This window comes from Capsella rubella, unplaced genomic scaffold, assembly GCF_000375325.1.
Source record: "Capsella rubella cultivar Monte Gargano unplaced genomic scaffold, Caprub1_0 scaffold_7, whole genome shotgun sequence".
NCBI classification, from domain to species: domain Eukaryota; kingdom Viridiplantae; phylum Streptophyta; class Magnoliopsida; order Brassicales; family Brassicaceae; genus Capsella; species Capsella rubella.
Window position 1 is genome coordinate 2719837 of NW_006238917.1, and position 17967 is coordinate 2737803.

General features: G+C 37.3%; 5 protein-coding genes across 13 annotated transcripts; 3 read left to right on the top strand and 2 right to left on the bottom strand.

Annotated features, from left to right (window-relative positions):
- The first annotated feature begins 63 nt into the window (after positions 1–63).
- Positions 64–2393, top strand: LOC17879267 (rho GTPase-activating protein 7). Of its 5 annotated transcripts, XM_023778696.1 has the most exons (7): positions 64–567; positions 668–794; positions 894–990; positions 1144–1227; positions 1405–1521; positions 1592–1792; positions 1868–2393. In XM_023778696.1, exons 2-7 carry the CDS (start codon positions 670–672, stop codon positions 1931–1933), a joined length of 690 nt encoding a protein of 229 aa, XP_023634464.1. In that variant the 5' UTR covers positions 64–567; positions 668–669; the 3' UTR covers positions 1934–2393. The 5 variants fall into 5 exon arrangements, with proteins under 5 accessions (XP_023634464.1, XP_023634463.1, XP_023634466.1 ...); XM_023778695.1 differs by having other exon boundaries at positions 64–794; XM_023778698.1 differs by having other exon boundaries at positions 64–794; positions 1601–1792.
- Positions 2394–3004: 611 nt separating this feature from the next.
- On the top strand, positions 3005–4959 carry LOC17880813 ((S)-coclaurine N-methyltransferase). The gene is made up of 7 exons (XM_006283948.2): positions 3005–3232; positions 3474–3807; positions 3918–4017; positions 4099–4209; positions 4311–4394; positions 4479–4537; positions 4627–4959. Exons 1-7 carry the CDS (start codon positions 3046–3048, stop codon positions 4817–4819), a joined length of 1068 nt encoding a protein of 355 aa, XP_006284010.1. The 5' UTR covers positions 3005–3045; the 3' UTR covers positions 4820–4959.
- LOC17878843 (uncharacterized protein At4g33100) lies at positions 4805–6509 on the bottom strand. 3 transcript variants are annotated; one of them, XM_023779859.1, is made up of 4 exons: positions 6287–6509; positions 5432–5574; positions 5145–5229; positions 4805–5030 (listed from the first exon to the last, which is right to left on the bottom strand). In XM_023779859.1, exons 2-4 carry the CDS (start codon positions 5524–5526, stop codon positions 4938–4940), a joined length of 273 nt encoding a protein of 90 aa, XP_023635627.1. In that variant the 5' UTR covers positions 5527–5574; positions 6287–6509; the 3' UTR covers positions 4805–4937. The 3 variants fall into 3 exon arrangements, with proteins under 3 accessions (XP_023635627.1, XP_006285283.1, XP_023635626.1); XM_006285221.2 differs by having other exon boundaries at positions 5432–5562; positions 6205–6509; XM_023779858.1 differs by having other exon boundaries at positions 6205–6507.
- A 191-nt stretch (positions 6510–6700) lies between these two features.
- Positions 6701–11495, top strand: LOC17878826 (aminopeptidase M1). The gene is made up of 18 exons (XM_006286019.2): positions 6701–6977; positions 7279–7424; positions 7517–7619; positions 7735–7921; positions 8002–8095; positions 8210–8363; positions 8454–8558; positions 8641–8757; positions 8917–9030; positions 9159–9341; positions 9468–9771; positions 9857–9978; positions 10061–10158; positions 10271–10448; positions 10532–10646; positions 10738–10805; positions 10906–11061; positions 11150–11495. Exons 1-18 carry the CDS (start codon positions 6762–6764, stop codon positions 11327–11329), a joined length of 2640 nt encoding a protein of 879 aa, XP_006286081.1. The 5' UTR covers positions 6701–6761; the 3' UTR covers positions 11330–11495.
- Positions 11496–12589: 1094 nt separating this feature from the next.
- LOC17877620 (serine/threonine-protein kinase tricorner) lies at positions 12590–17836 on the bottom strand. 3 transcript variants are annotated; one of them, XM_023779018.1, is made up of 13 exons: positions 17527–17836; positions 16652–16826; positions 16438–16521; positions 16101–16342; positions 15772–16015; positions 15439–15518; positions 15133–15217; positions 14494–14628; positions 14286–14399; positions 13826–13873; positions 13566–13650; positions 13394–13398; positions 12590–13201 (listed from the first exon to the last, which is right to left on the bottom strand). In XM_023779018.1, exons 1-13 carry the CDS (start codon positions 17670–17672, stop codon positions 13193–13195), a joined length of 1452 nt encoding a protein of 483 aa, XP_023634786.1. In that variant the 5' UTR covers positions 17673–17836; the 3' UTR covers positions 12590–13192. The 3 variants fall into 3 exon arrangements, with proteins under 3 accessions (XP_023634786.1, XP_006283447.2, XP_023634785.1); XM_006283385.2 differs by having other exon boundaries at positions 13363–13398; XM_023779017.1 differs by lacking the exon at positions 13394–13398.
- Positions 17837–17967: the final 131 nt, after the last annotated feature.

The window sequence follows — 17967 nt, forward strand, 5'->3', positions numbered from 1 at the left end:
ACACACATCTCTTCTTTAAGTCGGTCTCTGAACAAATATGTTTTTTTTTTTAGACTGGTTCAATTTGGTTGATCCGGTTTATTTCAAAATTGACTGACCATACCATATGGTTCACTCGTTGATAATTTACGTTTGGAATCTTTCATCTCGTCATATGTTGTAATCAGGTCTTTTTTGTTTGGGGGAATCCGATTCAAACAAAGAAAAGAAAGGAAAAGAGTAAAAGTTGTATGAGAATCCCTGTCCACGTATCTGCGTCATCTTTTTTATAGATGTGTACCGTACACACGAAACACTGAAATACATGAAGCATCTCAGATTTGAGATGGATCGGCGCAACAAAGTTTTTTATTTTTTTATTTTTATAAAGAACAAAAAGAAATGAGTAGTAGTAGTAGCGAGTCAAATGTCTGAGAGACGAATAAATTCCTTGTTTTCCCTTTTCAGCTTTTTTCTAATTATGTTTTCAATACTTTTGTAATTAAGTTTTTTTTGTTTGTTTGCCACAAATCATAAAAGCGACAGACCAAAAAAAGGAAAGAGAGTGAAGTGTGACTGTGTGAGCAGGTGAGAACCCAACCAAACTCCTCTGTCCATCAATAAAAACCTCAAAGTTGCAACCTTTTTTGTTTTTTTTTTGTCTTCTTCACCGCTCCTTGACCAACAGCCATGCTCTGTATCAAAGCCGAAGCTCTTCATGAAGATCATAGTAATACCATTGCTGCTTCCTCTTCTTCTTCTCCTAGCACCGATCGTAGCTCCGGGAATGCCACTTTTCGTCTTCCTATCAATTGGTTCTCTCTCTCTCTCTCTCTATTCTGAATCTACTTCTTTGTCCTCAATGCTCGCCATTTGTTTGTTTTTTCTGGGGTTGCTGATGCTTTCTGTAACAGGGGAAGCTCGATCCGGAGGTATTTGAAGAAGACTGGTACATTTTCAAGAAGATCTTACTCCTCTGGAGATGGGTCTTTGTATTTTCCTGATCTCGATGTAATGTAGCCTCTTCCTCTCTCTATACACATATCTTTGCTTTTCAGATTTCTTGGTTAATGTATCAATATCTAGTGAATCTAGGGTTTTGAGGGGGTTTAGGGTCACCACAAAGGTTTGAAATTGGATGTTTTTTAAAAAACTTTTTGGCAGCAGGAAAGCAAGATACTTGATCAAAACAGTGGTAGATTTGAAGGAAAGAGCAAACTATGGTACAAATGTGAGCTTGAACAAGATGTAAGTGACTCAGATCCCACACTATCATATTCATTTGCTGTTTTTTTTTTTTTTTTTTTTGTTATTAACCCATCTGAGATGTAAGTTTGAGATTCTAGTGTGTTTCATCCTTAATTCTCTTAATGTGTACTACTGGTAATGGTGCTAGATTGTTGGTAACATTTGTGGATGGTACAGGTTAAGAGACTGCAGCAGCAGTTACAAGAGGAGATCAACTTACGGTTAGCTCTAACAAGTGTTGTTGAGCATTCTAGTTCTCCCTTCATGGATTCCCCTTGCGAACTTCCAGATGAGGTCAATCCTTTCTCCAGCTTAGATTTTCTTCATTGTTTTTCGCTATTGAATGTCTTGTAAAACATTATAGCATTTACAGGCACAAGAGCTTTTGGACAGCTTAGCAGTACTGGAAATCACGGTGTCAAAGCTTGAGCAAGAATCAGTTTCCTTGAGATATCTACTTAGGCAAGAGAAAAACGAGCGGCGTCTCACTGAGATTCTACAAAAGAAGTCTCACTGTTCTGCTCCCTCAAAGTTCACTAATGCTCAAAATTTCCCTAACATGCTGGTATGTCTCTGTACAAAGTTTTGTGAGTTCTTCCATTCTAGTGTTTTAAACAGATTATTCCTTATGACCTGACAGGTGACAAGGAAAAGAGAGAGTAAACAAGTGGTTTCTGTGGATAGTGAAGCTTTACAAGTAGAGTGAAGTAGCAAATAGTGATTATGTGATCTTAGGCACCGCCATACAATCTGAAGACATATGGCAAGTCCATGAGCAAAATCATTCTCCACTGAGTGAAAGAGTTTTGTAAGTTTCTTCGTCCCTCTGGTGCTAGAATAGCCTTTAGACTCACCAGGCTGGTCCCTGAGCATCTCTTCATCAAGAACTCTGAAAACCTTAGAAGAGAATGCCTTTACTCAGCTCTATTCTATTATTGCTAAACAAATCTGGCGTTATTCGATAAGCTAACGTGGGGTAAGGCTGATACCTGATAGGATGGTTGATGCCCTGGCCTACAGTAGTAGCAATGAAGAGGCTTGTATTAAGTAGAATGGATTGTGGTAGCCTTATTATAATCACTAACGGGGATTGTTGGTTGTATAATTTTGAGTCGGTGTCTCCCTTGGATTTAAAGTAAAGTAAGTAAGATTTCTTCGTTCCTCCTCTATAGCAGTATTCATTTTTGTTAATCGAAACCTTTAAAAGTTGTAACAACCATATTTATTATACATATAACAATTTTGTGTTTTCATGAATAAGCAACTTGTTATACATTATGTAACATAGAGAAAAGTTATCATTTTCATCATAATTTGTTACTGAATCCACTCTGTCTTAGAAAAATCCTCAGAAACAATTACAAAACAACTACTGAGGTTATAAAATAAAATAAAAAAGGCCCCAAAAACAAAACAAACAAAATCATTGAAGGCCCATAACTCTAATTTTGTAGGCTTTAGAAAATTGGTGGTGAAATCCAGATTTTGAGCACGGACTGCTACAGAAAGATAAGATAAGATAAGGTTTTTGTTTGAAGTTTTGTTGTAAAAAAATATATATATAAAAAAAAAAAAAATATATATATATATATAGATGAAATATGTTTTTGGAAAATCACAAAAAGTTAGGTCCGTCACTAACAAACAATGATTAAATGATTAAATAAATAAAACGGCCGTGTGATGACAAAAAAAATAAAAATAAAACGGCCGTCTCTACTTATATATGGTTTTAAGGGTTTTACACTTGTTATTAGGTAGAAGAAAACTCAACATACATTTATAAAAAAAAAAAAAAAAAAAGAAAAAAAGGAGGCGATGGAGAAGATTATTGAGGTAGCTTATGGCGCATCAGTGAAGGCGGCTTTGACCTTGTTGGAGAACAATCTCTTGCCGGATCTTGTCATTAGGCGGCTTACACGACTCCTTCTTGCCGGTCGGCTCCGTTCCGGTTACAAACCCACGGCAGAGATGCAACTCTCCGATCTCCTCTGTTTCGTTGACTGTAAGTGATACATTATATGTCATTTGCTCACATTTATTCTTCTTCTTTTTTGTATTCATTAACATTTAGATTTTATTTATTATTTTCGATTTAGAGTTTACAAAGCTGTTCCGCATTGTGTGTTATTGAGTGATTCCGACGATGAGAACACATTTCATTTTGTTTTCATAGTATAGCTTTGCAAATTCTGAACTTCAAAGAAATGTTTAAATATCTGTTGTGAATTATGTATGTACCTCAGCTATAAAGAAGATGCCTATAGCGATCAATACCGAGAAGCCTAAGACTCAACACTATGAATTACCAACTGCTTTCTTCGAGCTTGTTCTTGGAAGAAACATGAAGTACAGCTCTTGTTTCTTCCCTAACGATGCAAGTAGCTTGGAAGATGCAGAGGAAGCTATTTTGGCTCTTTACTGTGAAAGAGCTAAAGTGGAAGATGGACAAAGTGTTCTTGATGTCGGATGTGGCTGGGGATCTCTGTCTTTGTACATTGCCCGCAAGTATAGCAACTGCAAGTTAACTGGTATCTGCAACTCTAAAACACAGAAAGCATTTATCGATGAGAAATGCGGGTAATTAAGTTTCTCATTAGCACATCTTATGCTTCAAGTTCTAGCTACTATAAGGGAATTTAGTTTAACCTTTAGCTAAAATGGTTTCTTTTACATGTCATGTTTTGAAGGAAACTCGGGCTTCAGAATGTCGAAATAATTGTTGCGGATATCAGCACTTTTGAGCATGAAGGGACATATGATCGAGTGTTCTCCATCGAAATGTTTGAGGTTTGGATTGTTCGCTAAAGTGTTTCATTATATGTTTGATTTTCAAAGATCAGAGGTTTTTCTATTTGGGATTGTGATCAGCATATGAAAAACTATGGAGAGCTTCTGAAGAAGATAGGAAACTGGATGAAGGAAGATAGTCTTCTGTTTGTTCACTATTTCTGCCATAAGACCTTTGCTTACCACTTTGAGGTATAGATCAATATCTAACTTGATAGCTTCTTGTTTAATAGTCACTTCAACATATTTTCATGGCAATAACGCAATCTTGATATTGTGCTGATTCGCTATAGGATGTGAATGACGATGACTGGATCACAAGACACTTCTTCAGCGGAGGAACAATGCCATCCGCAGATCTTCTACTCTATTTCCAAGTAAGATACATTATAACTTGGCATGTATGTTTCAATAGAAAATCACCAACTGTAACATATCAATTGATATGTTGTTGTGATCAGGAAAATGTTTCGATTGTGGATCATTGGCTCGTGAACGGGAAGCATTATGCAAAAACAAGGTAAAACTCCAAAAGTTGTTTATCCAGAAAGAAGAAGATAATAATTAGCTTCTGATGTTTAATTCTTTTGATAATACAACTTCTTGCAGTGAAGAGTGGCTCAAAAGAATGGATAAAGAGATTGTTGCGATCAAAAAGATAATGGAAATGACTTACGGGAAAGAAAACGCAGTCAAGTGGATGGTTTATTGGAGAACCTTCTTCATCGCGGTTGCTGAGCTTTTCGGATACAACAATGGGGAAGAGTGGATGGTTGCACACTTCCTCTTTAAGAAGAAATGATGATTTCTTTATTTTCTTCCATTTTGAATAAAGAATACAACAATCTCATTCTACCCTACTTAAGAATTTGAGTTGTTCAATCTGTTATTGAAAACTACTATATGGGGATCAAGTATCATCAACCGGATTTATTTGAATCAGCTTGCTTTGTTGGATTCAGCTCACCATCTACCTCCAAAACGCGAGTGAGAAGCTTACCATCCAAATTCTCCTGTTTGAATACATAAAAAACCGAAAACAAAACTAAGAAAGAGAAGCTTATTATTTGCTAAAGATCATAAGAAGCATGAACAGAAAGCTGAAGAAGAGACACATAGTGACTTACCGAGAGACAGTCTCTGTACTTCTTCCACTCGGCAACACACTCTTCTTTATCCCATTGCCCTTTAACAAACTTCTCCGAGTACCATCTGCAGAAATCAAATCAGAAAAAAAAAAGAGATACAACAACAATACCATCAAATTATGAGTCAATACCGAAGGATCCAAACCTTAAAGGATGAAAAGACCAGAAATCCCTGAAACCCCCATTTCGCTTACCAAAGCTTAACCCATAAACCCAACAAGTGAAGAAACACTCGCTAAATCCCTCAAAGGAGAATCGAAACTCACTTGTTGAAGCAATTGTGGTAAGCGTTTCGCAAATCGGCGCAGGGGGAAGTAGAAGAGCGAGCTGAAGTTGAATCCTTTTTCTTCAATAAACCCATCTTTGCAATCACTAATAGTCTGTCAGCTTAGCAACTCTGAAAATCCATCTATATAATTCAGAACAAAAAACAGTATATCACTCTTAAGAAAAGGATAAAATTGCAAACAATGACCCAATAAGAATCTAACACAAGCTTTACAACTCATCATCACAAACAGAGATATATAATCGAACATAGCCAAAAAAAAAAAAAGACAACTAAAACAACCAAACAGAGAAAGATCTCAAAGTAGTTGACCACAAAAAGCATGCTCCTTTCACATCGACTCAAGTGTCTTTGTCAAAAATCTATACAGATACCTTGTGAAGTGCATCATGTAAGATAATGAACCATAATATGTTGTTGTCTCTCTACAAAGATCAAACATGTGTTTATTTAAAAACAAAAATCAAACATGAAACAGAGGATAAATACCAAAAATAGAAGAACACCTCTATCTAATGAATGGGTGGAGGGACATATTTAAGAACTGCATAAAGAGAAACATGGATCAACACGAATCAAGAAAGAGGGATAGAAATCCTAAAACGCAGAAAGGATCAAATAGAGAGATAGATAAAATCACAAAACTGAAACTCAAACAATACAAAAGATTCAAAGTATGAAGCTTGAAGGATAAAAGAAGTTCAATACCAAAAAAAAAAAAAAAAAAAAGATCTTCGAGTTATATATGACCTTGATTTGATCGGAACGGGTAGTCCAAATTTGAATAGACCGGCAAAAAGAAAGAAAAGAAGATCTTCGAGTTATATATGACCTTTGGCTAAACACGTAACACCTCAGATTCCCAGAGATTGTGAGCACTCGTTCTCTCCTTTAACTCTTCTTAGTCTCTTAGACTCAGAAACCGTAAATTTTACGCACCCAACCTCGACGACGACGACCGAGCTTCGGAAGAACTCGATTTAACCAAACCAAACAGAGAGAGTGGGAAAACAACAAACGACGCCGTCTCAATAGACAAAAGCCCTAGGCAAATTTAAACATCGCACAAGAACGTAAAATTAACAAAATTAACCAAAATTAATTAGGTTTACTGTAATCAATCTCACATAATTTGATAGTCAATGATATTATTTTATTTATATAAACGTTGTTGTGTCACTCACTCGCGTGCCGTAACATAAAACACTTGCTTGCAAATTTTATCTATTTCAGTATTTAGTATAAAGGATCCAAGAGAACGAGAAAAAAAAAAAACAGAAAAAAACATCAGACGAAGTTTTTAGAAGATGGATCAGTTCAAAGGTCAGCCTCGTCTACCCAAGTTCGCCGTCCCCAAGCGCTACGATCTCCGCCTCACTCCCGATCTCAACGCCTGCACCTTCGCCGGTACTGTAGCCATCGACCTCGACATAGTCGCCGATACTCGTTTCATCGTTCTCAACGCTGCTGATCTCTCCGTCAACGATGCCTCCGTTTCCTTCACTCCTCGTTCCTCCTCTAAGGTCCCCCGATCCTTTCTCTCTATTGTGATGATCAATAATGTGATTAATACGAGTTTTTGTTTTGATGCTATAGTCGTTGAGCAATTAGCGTTATTAGCTGCTTGATTTGAAGATTTGGATATGATAAATGATTTTGACTCCATTGGTTGGATTGAATGGTATCTTCAGAAATAGTAGATTTCTGCATAATGGTTTCTCATGGCACTTGACCATTCAAACAGATTATCTTGTTGCTTCTTCTGTTTCATCTATTAGAGTAGAGAGACTTGAGCTGACAAACTCAGTACTTTTTGTTATGCAGGCGCTTGCAGCTCCAAAAGTTTTCCTGTTTGAGGCAGATGAGATTATGGTGCTCGAGTTTAGTGAGATTGTTCCCCATGGAGTGGGGGTTCTGGAGCTGGGGTTCAGTGGACTACTTAATGACAAAATGAAGGGATTTTACAGAAGGTAAAGTATAGCGTTTTCTTACTTTTTTACAAGTAAAAATTTGCATAGCTTGAGATTAGTTCTAGACCAGTCTTGTACTTTCTTGGTGGCAGTACCTATGAACATAACGGTGAGAAGAAGAATATGGCAGTTACCCAGTTTGAACCAGCTGATGCTAGGAGATGCTTTCCATGCTGGGATGAACCTGCTTGCAAGGTTTCCACTTGTTCTTTCTCTTTGCCTCCTCCTTTTAACTGGCATAACTTTGTAAAAGATGTTTTTTTGTTTTTTTTCGTCTATATCTAATCCATATTGACACATTCTGAAACAGGCTACCTTCAAGATTACATTAGAGGTCCCAGCTGATTTGGTGGCTCTCTCCAATATGCCCGTCGTGGAGGAGAAAGTTAATGGGAATGTAAAGATTGTCTCCTACCAAGAGTCACCTATTATGTCTACATATTTGGTAGCAATTGTTGTTGGTTTGTTTGACTACGTGGAAGATCATACATCCGATGGTAAATTAATTTTATCCATCATTTATCTTTTGTCTAGTCATTTCTTGAAGCTCTAAATCAAGTGTCTTCTTTTTCCTCAGGTGTTAAAGTCAGAGTATATGGTCAAGTTGGCAAAGCTGACCAAGGCAGATTTGCATTGCATGTTGGTGCCAAGACATTGGATCTGTTCAAAGAGTAGGTCCCTCGTCGACATTTTAAACATTACGTGCATGCATAATTCTGACTTCTCTTACTGGTTGTAACATAGATTGTATTATACTCGTTGCATAACTTCAATGATTCATGTAGGTACTTTGCTGTGCCATATCCCCTTCCCAAAATAGATATGATTGCAATACCAGATTTTGCTGCTGGAGCTATGGAGAATTATGGTTTAGTTACATACCGTGAAACAGCTCTTCTCTATGATGAGCAGCATTCAGCAGCTTCTAACAAACAGAGGGTACTGCAAACTTGTCCTTTTATTTTTTAGAGGAAATTGTCTTGTGCGTTTTCTTGCAATTATCTAAAGCTGTTAATTTTCTGCTGCTAGGTTGCCACAGTAGTTGCTCATGAACTGGCTCACCAGTGGTTTGGCAATCTTGTCACTATGGAGTGGTGGACACATCTATGGCTGAATGAGGGTTTTGCCACTTGGGTAAATTGCAAACTTAGGTCTTTGTATTAACAGTAATTTTGAGTTTTGTTTTAAATGTACTGTTCCTTGTTATCTTTTTCAGGTCAGCTACTTGGCTACTGATAGTATGTTCCCTGAATGGAAAATCTGGACCCAGTTTCTAGATGAATCTACTGAGGGTCTAAGGCTAGATGGACTTGAGGAGTCTCACCCGATAGAGGTAACCAAAATAAGTATCTATGTTATTAAGTGGGGCACAACTCTGAAAAATGCTTTCAGTATATTTTTCATGAAAGCTTAGTGTCTTCTTTCCTTATATTCATTGTCAATCCCAGAGATACCCTATTACCTATTTATCATAAGTCCAAAAATTTCTCAGGTGGAAGTTAATCATGCTGCTGAAATTGACGAAATATTTGATGCCATAAGTTACCGAAAGGGTGCATCTGTCATCCGCATGCTACAAAGCTATCTTGGTGCTGATATTTTTCAGGTACTGCTCATGCCCATTTCCTTCTGTGACAAGAACTGCAGCTTGTATCTTCTCATCTGGCTTCTATTTTTAATTTTCCAAATGTCTCCAAAACTTCTTACCTCTACTTGTATGGCTTTGTTGAGCAGAAGTCGCTTGCAGCATACATTAAACATCATGCTTACTCAAACGCGAAGACAGAAGACTTATGGTCCGCTTTGGAAGAGGGATCAGGAGAACCTGTGAACAAGCTTATGCATTCTTGGACAAAGCAACAAGGATATCCTGTTGTCTCTGCCAAAATTAAGGATGGAAAATTGGAACTGGAGCAGGTTGTTAGACTTATTTCCCTTGCCGGGTGTCTTACTTATATCCCCCTTTTAGATGCCTCGAAGTTGAAGGTCCATTATTATGTCTTATGCATGATGGACTAACTTAGTTCAATTTTAACATTACAGTCCCGTTTCTTGTCAAGCGGTTCTCCTGGGGAAGGACAATGGATTGTGCCAGTAACCTTATGCTGTGGTTCATATGACGTGCGCAAAAATTTCTTGTTAGAATCCAAATCTGCAGCATATGATCTAAAGGAATTATTGGGCTGTTCCATTGCCGATGGTAGCGGCAAAAACGATGCGGCATGTTCTTGGATAAAAATCAACGTTGATCAGGCTGGATTCTATAGGGTGAAATATGATGACAGCCTTGCGGCTGGACTCAGAAATGCAACAGAGAGCAAAAGCTTGACTTCTATCGATAGATATGGTAATTTAACCTTACAGAATTTTGTTTTCCTGGTTGACATAATGAAATTTCTTTGATGATAAATATCCTACTCTCTCTTTTACAGGTATTTTGGATGATTCATTTGCACTTTCAATGGCTCGTCAGCAATCTCTAGCCTCTTTACTTACTTTGATTAGTGCTTACAAGGAGGAACTTGAATATACTGTGCTTTCAAATCTAATTGCTGTAAGGATCTGCATTTTTCTTCTTCAATTTTCCTGTCCATAATTATGTTTTCGCTTCTGGCTCTTACTCTTCATCCGTATAGATAAGCTACAAAGTTGTGAAGATTGGAGCAGATGCAAATCAAGAACTGATGTCTGGGATCAAACATTTCTTCATCAGCGTTTTCCAATTTGCTGCTGGGTAACCTGTTTTACACTTTTACCCATCTACAGAAATTAGACTTATCGTTATGTTCTTTTTAACAAGCAGTAAAAGTGAATCAATGTCGTTACAATATTCATTGTTGTTATAGGAAACTTGGTTGGGACCCTAAACAAGGCGAGAGTCATCTAGATGCTATGCTGAGAGGGGAAGTCTTAACTGCACTTGCTGTGTTTGGGCATGATGAGACACTAAAGGAAGCAGTTCGGAGATTTGATACTTTCTTGGCTGATAGGAACACTTCGCTTCTGCCTCCTGACATTAGAAGGGTTTGTTTCGTATTATAGGAACAAATGACGGTTTGAATTCAGAACCTTTTAATTGAAATTCTGTATGGGTTTTGTGTTTGCAGGCTGCTTATGTTGCTGTAATGCAGAGAGCCAATAAGTCAGACAAATCTGGTTATGAGTCTCTTCTGAGAGTTTATAGGGAAACAGACCTCAGCCAAGAGAAAACACGGATCTTAGGTAACTTGCTGTAAACTTTTATCTGATACGTGAGATTCAATTAATAGAAATTTGATGTTCAACTACTGATATTTCCTTGGTGATTTTGCAGGTGCTTTAGCATCTTGTCCAGACCCCATCATAGTTCAAGATGTTCTTAACTTCGTATTGTCTGATGAGGTATATATAGATTTCTTTCAACTTTTTATAAAGTAGTGAATAATCATATCATTAGGCTTGAAATAGTTGATGTGATACATTGGGGTTCTTATTCATCCAGGTCCGTAATCAAGATGCAGTTTATGGACTTTCCGGTGTAAGTTGGGAAGGACGTGAAGTAGCTTGGTCATGGCTACAGGAGAAGTGGGAGTATATAGAAAAGACATGGGGCTCCGGATTTCTCCTAACACGTTTCGTAAGTGCAGTTGTATCACCGGTTAGTTCCTCCTCCCACCTTTATGCATATCCATTAAAAAAAGCTCTTGCTAGCCTTCATTGATTTCTCTTTATGTTGATTGTCCCAGTTTGCGTCGTTTGAGAAAGCCAAAGAAGTGGAGGAGTTCTTTGCGACAAGAACAAAGCCTTCGATGGCAAGAACCTTGAAGCAGAGTATTGAAAGGGTACATATCAACGCCAACTGGGTGGAGAGTATCAAGAAGGAAGATAATCTCTCACAGCTCGTTGCTCAGCTCTCTTCACACTGAAAGTTATAACTCAGGGTATCTACTCGAGAATTAACTAAAATCATCTGTGACCTGTGATGCGAACCTTTGTTGTTTCTTCTTATCAACACCGAATCAGAAATTTACTTTTTAAAACTTTGGATTTGCCAACAATAAAGTTAGCCTTTCAAGGTCCGTTCCGACACAACTTGATTATATTTTTAACGACCTTACCCATAACAATTAAGAGGCGAGAATACAAAGAAGTGAGGATACACTGGTTGTCTTGATGAAAGAAATAAAAATTGAAGGAAGAAATATCAAGCATACGACAGTGCAAACCTAAACCATAACCAAAGGATATTATTCTCTTGTTTTGCCTCTCCGCTATAGTTAATACCAACGGGATAAAGAAGTTTGTGTCCAATATGGAAAGCAGCTTGGGCATTTGAGACTCCAAGGATGATTAAATAATCCTTGGTGAGATTAACTTTGCAATCCCAAACATCTGAGATACACTCAGTTGGTGAAAGTTGAAAATGTGGTGTATACAAAATCTTAATTTCATTCTCAGCTGGGCTATATAAACAAGGCACAAAAGAATTTGTCTATAAGAAGAAGAGGAAGCATAAATCAAAGCTTTTCCTAATCATGTCACGACCTTTGACTGCGAATTACGCAGAAGTTTTCATACTTTCTTCACATTGTCGTTTTTTCAAGCCGAGACGTCTCAAATGAGAGAAGACGAAAAAATTATTTAGGAGAGCAGGAGCTATACCTCTACTATTTTGATTTTTTCAGCCAATCAGAGCGCTTTATTTCACATCCAGCCGCACAAAGTGCGCGTTGCGCGCGTGTGTCCAGTTTCCGTGGGTTCTAACCCACCAAATCACTTGTTTTGAAACAAACTCGCTCCTCTCAAAAAATGCCTCGCGTGACTTGTTAATGTTTTTTTGTTTTTTCTTTTCTTTAAACCTTATTAACTCCAATATTAACCGAACCCAAATCCATTGTAATTACAAAACCATGTAAACTGAACCAAAATCAATTGTGATTTCAAAACCATGTAAAATAATTCACTAGTGTTGTTGTTGCTCTTAGTAAAAGAGATAACAGGAGATACTTTTAAAACTGCGGTTGAAACTTACAACTCAGTTATATGCAAATATATAACCGAATGGTTCCTGAAGTTTAACATCACAGCGTCAGCTTGTGGATCTCACTAATACGTTTATATCTTTATTACGTTTGGGAAAAGACCTTTTACCATTTTCTACCCCAAAATTACCAATACAAAACATAGAAATTACGACTGGAAAATTAGAATACACACACACATGACACTCTTGTGCATCCATCCAAGTTTGGTTAGAATTCGACTCCCAACAAAACTCAAATATACACTCTGAGTCCTCACTCCTCGGTGGGTCTTCAAATTTAGAAATAAAAAGTTGTTCGTACACACACAGACAAAGGTAAAAAGTAAAAAAAAAAAAAACAGTAAAATTGTTGCAAAAACTGCCACTAGAGAAGGCAACATTACTACAGCCAACCTGGGCAGCTTTTTATATAACACAAAGACTTTTACTCAGATCCCTCTAATCTCTTTCTCCCTTCTCTTTTCTTCTTCTTCTAATACACAGAATAATCAGGAAAGGCTAACATTGTTAATTTATCTCCCACCCACCTCATTTTCACACTCTTTCCTACCCAGACCATTTCATCTTCTTCCTTTTCTTAATTTCTGCTCTTGCTGTACAGTTTTTTTTTTTTTTAGAGAACTTAAGATCCCAAACCTGAGGAAGACAATATATCTTGTTTGGTTATTTCATATTATCATCGGATCATCCATCGATGACACCATCTGTGCCTCTGCTGCATCCCCGCTCATCCGCTCCACAGGCATTACCTCAGCTGCAAACATATATGTTGTATGAGTTCTCACTTTTTGCAAATATGTGATATTTGAGCGTTTACATATACATGACTATAAATGCACGAACATAAATGTATACATTTATTAGATCCTAATACAGAAAGAAGCAAGGAATTTTGCAATGATGAACACAAGTTACCTGGTGATCGATCTAAAGACATAGTTCTTACCATCTCTGCATTAGTTGGAAAAGAAAGGAGTAAGATTCTTCCTAATGTCTTGATCAACAATAAATTATTGCATCTCGTTTACTATTATGCACTGCTAATTTACTAGGAGAATTCACGAGTTAAAGTACAAGGTTGAAAATGATTTAATAATAGCAGGGTTATGTGAATGTACCAAGTGAATGACGCAGCCCTTTTACGGCATCAAAGTTCTTGTACGTGTAGCCAACAAAACTTAAATCCTTAGGAGCAAGAAGCATCTGCACAAATAAAATTATGTTTCAGATGATGATATGTATGGAGAAACAGCATTTGAGAATGCTTTCTTCTATCTATCAATTCAGTAGCAAAATGACTTGCATCAACATCTATTCACATATCCTAGCAAACAAACCCGTTACATAATGTATGTGCAGACAAGTAATGATCACAAACCTTCCTCGAGGGGCCTGATCTAGTTCTTTCAGGTGCAGGAGAGTTCACCTGAAATGAAATCAAGAAATTCAGTATTCCTCTATATGATACAAATATTACTCCAACTCGTTTTAATTATGATTCTGTTACCGATCCTAGGTGGTTGACCAACAAATTCCTAGGTAGGTAATAAATCAATTCACATAATATAAATATGTTTTAAGGGAATCACTCCCTTAAAACAGACTATATCATCCTAATTCACATAATGTATCTATCACCATCATCACAGGTGGCATATTAGAAACTAAGGGATATAATACGTGGGATAACTAGTAAAATTCACGGTAAGATATGAACCAGTCACATTAAACCGAATTTTGGAAAATCTTCAAGTGACACAAGGGAGCTCGATTTTTCCCCAAAAAAACACTTTTTACATAATGCATGATAAATAAAAGAGGAAGAAATTACGGCATACTTCATCAAACTTCATAAAATTTTGTGTATCTAGCTCATCGTTTACTTCTGGTTTGTACGCAGCCTCCATTTCATAGAGCTTTTCCCACACAACATCCTTGAACCAAGGATGATCCTGATGCAAATATAAGGTGCAAGTTAAGAAAGAAAAAGGAAAAAGCTTATCACAAGTACTACTACTACTAACTTATCTCGTGGAGCATCCTTACCTTGATTTGCTGGGCTCCTCCTCCAGTGCCAAGCCTATGGTCAACGTTGCACAGTAACCTGAAGATAAGATCTTTTGCCTCGGATGACAACTTCACATCCTCAGGAACTTTCAAATGATTTCTCCAATGGACGATCTAGCAGAAGGAATTAAGACTTCATGAACATGACCAGTGAATCATATAAACAAAATCTCTAGTCTTCTTATATGCATACACAAAGAAGAAATACAAAAGGAATTTGGAGATGAGAAATTGAGAATTTTACCAACACGTCAAGCATAGTTGTCAAATATATATATGAAAAGACTGAACATAATATTTAAAATTTAGCTACCTCTGATGGGCATAAACTGGTAAAACTGTGGCCTTTTTGTAAAATGATACAATTTGCTACAAAAACAATACCTAAGCCATTCACTAAGAAACTTTATAAAAGCATAATTACAATTACTGAGTATCCTATTAGAGTACCTAGTTCATCAATATTTGCAAGAAATGGAATATACCTTATTAGACTAACACTTTTGTATACTAACAGTCTTATTCAGTTCAAGAGGACGCCAATCAAATTCTTTCTGTTTGATACTTTACACAGAGCAAACTCACTGGGATAGCGAAGATAATAGCAAGAGTCAATACCTTTCTGCAAGTTGATATAGGGTCATCAGCATAAAAAGGAGGGTACCCAACAAGCATTTCGTACATAATTGCACCTAATGACCACCTGTGACACAAAAAAAAAAAAAAAATGATTTCAAAGGCATATAAACAGCAGCTCAGGGGGCTATGGGCGAAATGATAAATGAAAGACTTTAATCAAGCTGTACAAATGCTGCTAGCAGGGGGAAAATTTTAAACAGCTAAAGTACTATCAAAAGAAGAAAATACCATGCACCAAGGTTACAGTTCATTCTGAAAATGATAACTTTCAAGCAAAAGACTAACCAATCACATTCCATGCCATATCCTTTCTTCAGCAGAACTTCAGGAGCAATATAGTCCGGTGTTCCCACGGTTGAAAATGCCTTTTAAAACAGGAGAAACCAATCAGAGAGCGGTATCATCAGTTGTTGCCAACTTGCCACACAAATTAATAAACAGAGTACAGATGATGAAAGTCTGAAAAGCGTTCTAGTACAAGTATGAAGAATATCATGTTTGGTTTTCATTATTCCCCATTTTGAATTGTATATCTACATGCTGAGGTCACATTTGGTGTATACAGGAATCAGAGAAATATAAAGCGAGACTTTTAAATTCTAGCAAAGATTAACATACTAGTTTTCTGCGATTTATCTGCCAGTGCTGAAGTTGTTCCTGGGGACTACGCCAGCTTCTTTGGTTATCAGTGTCGGGAAAACATCTATCAACATCCATAGGTTCTGTCATAGTTTCATCATCGGTGGCCCTATTCTCCTGAATTGAAGGTAAATTTCTACAATCAAGAGGTTTACAGAGCCCAAAATCCGAGAGTTTCATGTGCCCATCTTTGTCCAAAAGAAGGTTATCAGGCTTGATATCCCTGGAAAACGTGAAAAGACAAAGATCAATAAAAATATCACAATTTAGACCAGAAGCGTGCAAGTTAGGTAATGTCCAAAAGCCACCTATGAATATAATTGTATCTGTGTATGGATTCAATCGCCAGGACACTTTGAGCAATATAAAATTTAGCGACATCTTCACGTAATGTATCCTCCCTCATGAGCAAGGTCATCATATCGCCACCAGGGAGATATTCCATAATCAGATATAGATACTCGGTATCTTGAAATGAATAGTAGAGCTTCACAATATAATGGCTTGCAACCTCAGCCAGCAGGTTTCTCTCTGCTCTAACATGCTCTACCTGCAAAATGTTTATAAATCTAGTCAGATACTAGAAGAAAAAGACAGGTAGGTAAATTCAGAGACGAGATTATAAACAAATAATCAGCATATTACCTGACCCCTCATGACCATTTCAGATTTCTTTAACTTCTTCATGGCATAAATATTTCCAGACTTTCTCTCCCGACATAAGCGAACCTGTAAGTTATATTTAAGATCAGGATACTCAGTCATTACAAAAGGACCCCGAAAAACTATCCTGGTTAAGTTGGTTACGATCAAGCAGTAAGCAAATAAAAAGGCACAGGCAGTAATCTATTGTACAAACCTCACCAAAAGCACCTCTTCCAATGATTGTCAAAAGCTCAAAGTCATCAACACTAATCTTGTTTCTTTTAAGCCTCATAAACTCTGTCTCTTTTCTCTCGAGATCTTTAATCAGGTTGATTTGCTCCTCTTTCGGCACTCCAGAAGAAGCTAACTTTCTTTCTAAGATCCACCGTCTATAGAAATCAAACAATGTTGGTTACACAACACGCAGCTTTAATGGTGCTAAAAATGTAGTACAGATGAGAAATGGATGTATACTTAACATATCAAAGCATCTTGATAAAAAAAACAACAAAATAGAATTATCCTCAGACGAAAGAAGTCAGCAGCTATAAAAGTGGGAGTTGAACACTAGTAAAAGTGTAATCATTCTTATGCCCTGCTTCGTCAGGGAATGCCATGGAAAAGGAAAAACCATTAAAGAAGCCTAATAATACTCAACAAGAATGATAACGAGGAGGAACATCATTACACCAATGTATAAAGATGGTAAACATCGGATCTCCTAAAGTTTCCTTTTGACTCTAATCAATCATAGTAGAGAATACAAACCACCTCAATTCGTGACTTAATGATAGATATAGATATTAGGTAGGCTCACACAGCAAAGACGTAACAGAACTGAGCAAGAGGAGTTCTCTTCCGCAGCCACAAATGAATAAAACATTCGTAGTTACTGTTAAACTAGCGAAAGGCGTATCATCAAAGGAAAACACTAAACGATTCGCAGCTCAAACAGCTAATTTTACCCTGAAGAGTGTCTAGAGAAATCAAAGCAAAAGAAAAACAAATTCCAAATCTCAAATCTCTCCTAGTGAAAGAGAGAAACTGCAATTAGGGGGAAAGAGAGAGAGAGAGAGAGAAGATTGGTACCTCTCTTTCCTCTCCTGAATGTTCTTGTTATGAGCTCTGTAGTGATTCTCGATGTACTGCTTGGCTGCCGCCACTTTCTCCATGGTCAAGCTCGATCCCAGAACCTCCTCGTCCGTACCGCTCTCTTCCTCCTGTATATCCTCCATCTCTCTCCACAGTCTTCTTCTTCTTCTTCTTCTCACGTCCTTTTTTTTTATATACAAATAGGTCTCTCGACGAGAACGACTATGGAAAAAGCACCTCTCTCTCTCTCTCTCTCTCTCTCTCTCTCTCTTTCTCTTTCTCTTTCTCACTCTCTCTCTCTCTCTCTCTCTCTGGAATTTGCTTAAAGAGAAGATGATGAAGGAGACAATACGAAATTACTTGATCACCCTCAGGCGACGAACCTCCAAAGGACACGTGTCGAGTTGTGGTTGAAATGGCACTCTGTAATGTGTAGAA

Bases quoted from the DNA above. Each gene is read 5' to 3' on its own strand.
- LOC17879267 (XM_023778695.1), top strand. From the start codon at position 670: ATGCTCTGTATCAAAGCCGAAGCTCTTCATGAAGATCATAGTAATACC. The intron at 1,228-1,404 runs GTAAGTGACTCA...TGGATGGTACAG, and splicing joins AATGTGAGCTTGAACAAGAT to GTTAAGAGACTGCAGCAGCA. The intron at 1,522-1,591 runs GTCAATCCTTTC...AAAACATTATAG, and splicing joins CTTGCGAACTTCCAGATGAG to CATTTACAGGCACAAGAGCT.
- LOC17880813 (XM_006283948.2), top strand. From the start codon at position 3,046: ATGGAGAAGATTATTGAGGTAGCTTATGGCGCATCAGTGAAGGCGGCT. The intron at 4,210-4,310 runs GTATAGATCAAT...GATTCGCTATAG, and splicing joins CCTTTGCTTACCACTTTGAG to GATGTGAATGACGATGACTG. The intron at 4,538-4,626 runs GTAAAACTCCAA...AACTTCTTGCAG, and splicing joins AAGCATTATGCAAAAACAAG to TGAAGAGTGGCTCAAAAGAA.
- LOC17878843 (XM_023779859.1), bottom strand. From the start codon at position 5,526: ATGGGTTTATTGAAGAAAAAGGATTCAACTTCAGCTCGCTCTTCTACT. The intron at 5,230-5,431 runs GTGAGTTTCGAT...TGATTTCTGCAG, and splicing joins TACCACAATTGCTTCAACAA to ATGGTACTCGGAGAAGTTTG. The intron at 5,031-5,144 runs GTAAGTCACTAT...GTATTCAAACAG, and splicing joins AGTACAGAGACTGTCTCTCG to GAGAATTTGGATGGTAAGCT.
- LOC17878826 (XM_006286019.2), top strand. From the start codon at position 6,762: ATGGATCAGTTCAAAGGTCAGCCTCGTCTACCCAAGTTCGCCGTCCCC. The intron at 9,031-9,158 runs GTACTGCTCATG...TTTGTTGAGCAG, and splicing joins TTGGTGCTGATATTTTTCAG to AAGTCGCTTGCAGCATACAT. The intron at 9,979-10,060 runs GTAAGGATCTGC...TCATCCGTATAG, and splicing joins TGCTTTCAAATCTAATTGCT to ATAAGCTACAAAGTTGTGAA.
- LOC17877620 (XM_006283385.2), bottom strand. From the start codon at position 17,672: ATGGAGGATATACAGGAGGAAGAGAGCGGTACGGACGAGGAGGTTCTG. The intron at 14,400-14,493 runs GTAAGGATGCTC...TATTTGCATCAG, and splicing joins GAGGAGCCCAGCAAATCAAG to GATCATCCTTGGTTCAAGGA. The intron at 13,874-14,285 runs GTATGCCGTAAT...ATTTCATTTCAG, and splicing joins ATTTTATGAAGTTTGATGAA to GTGAACTCTCCTGCACCTGA.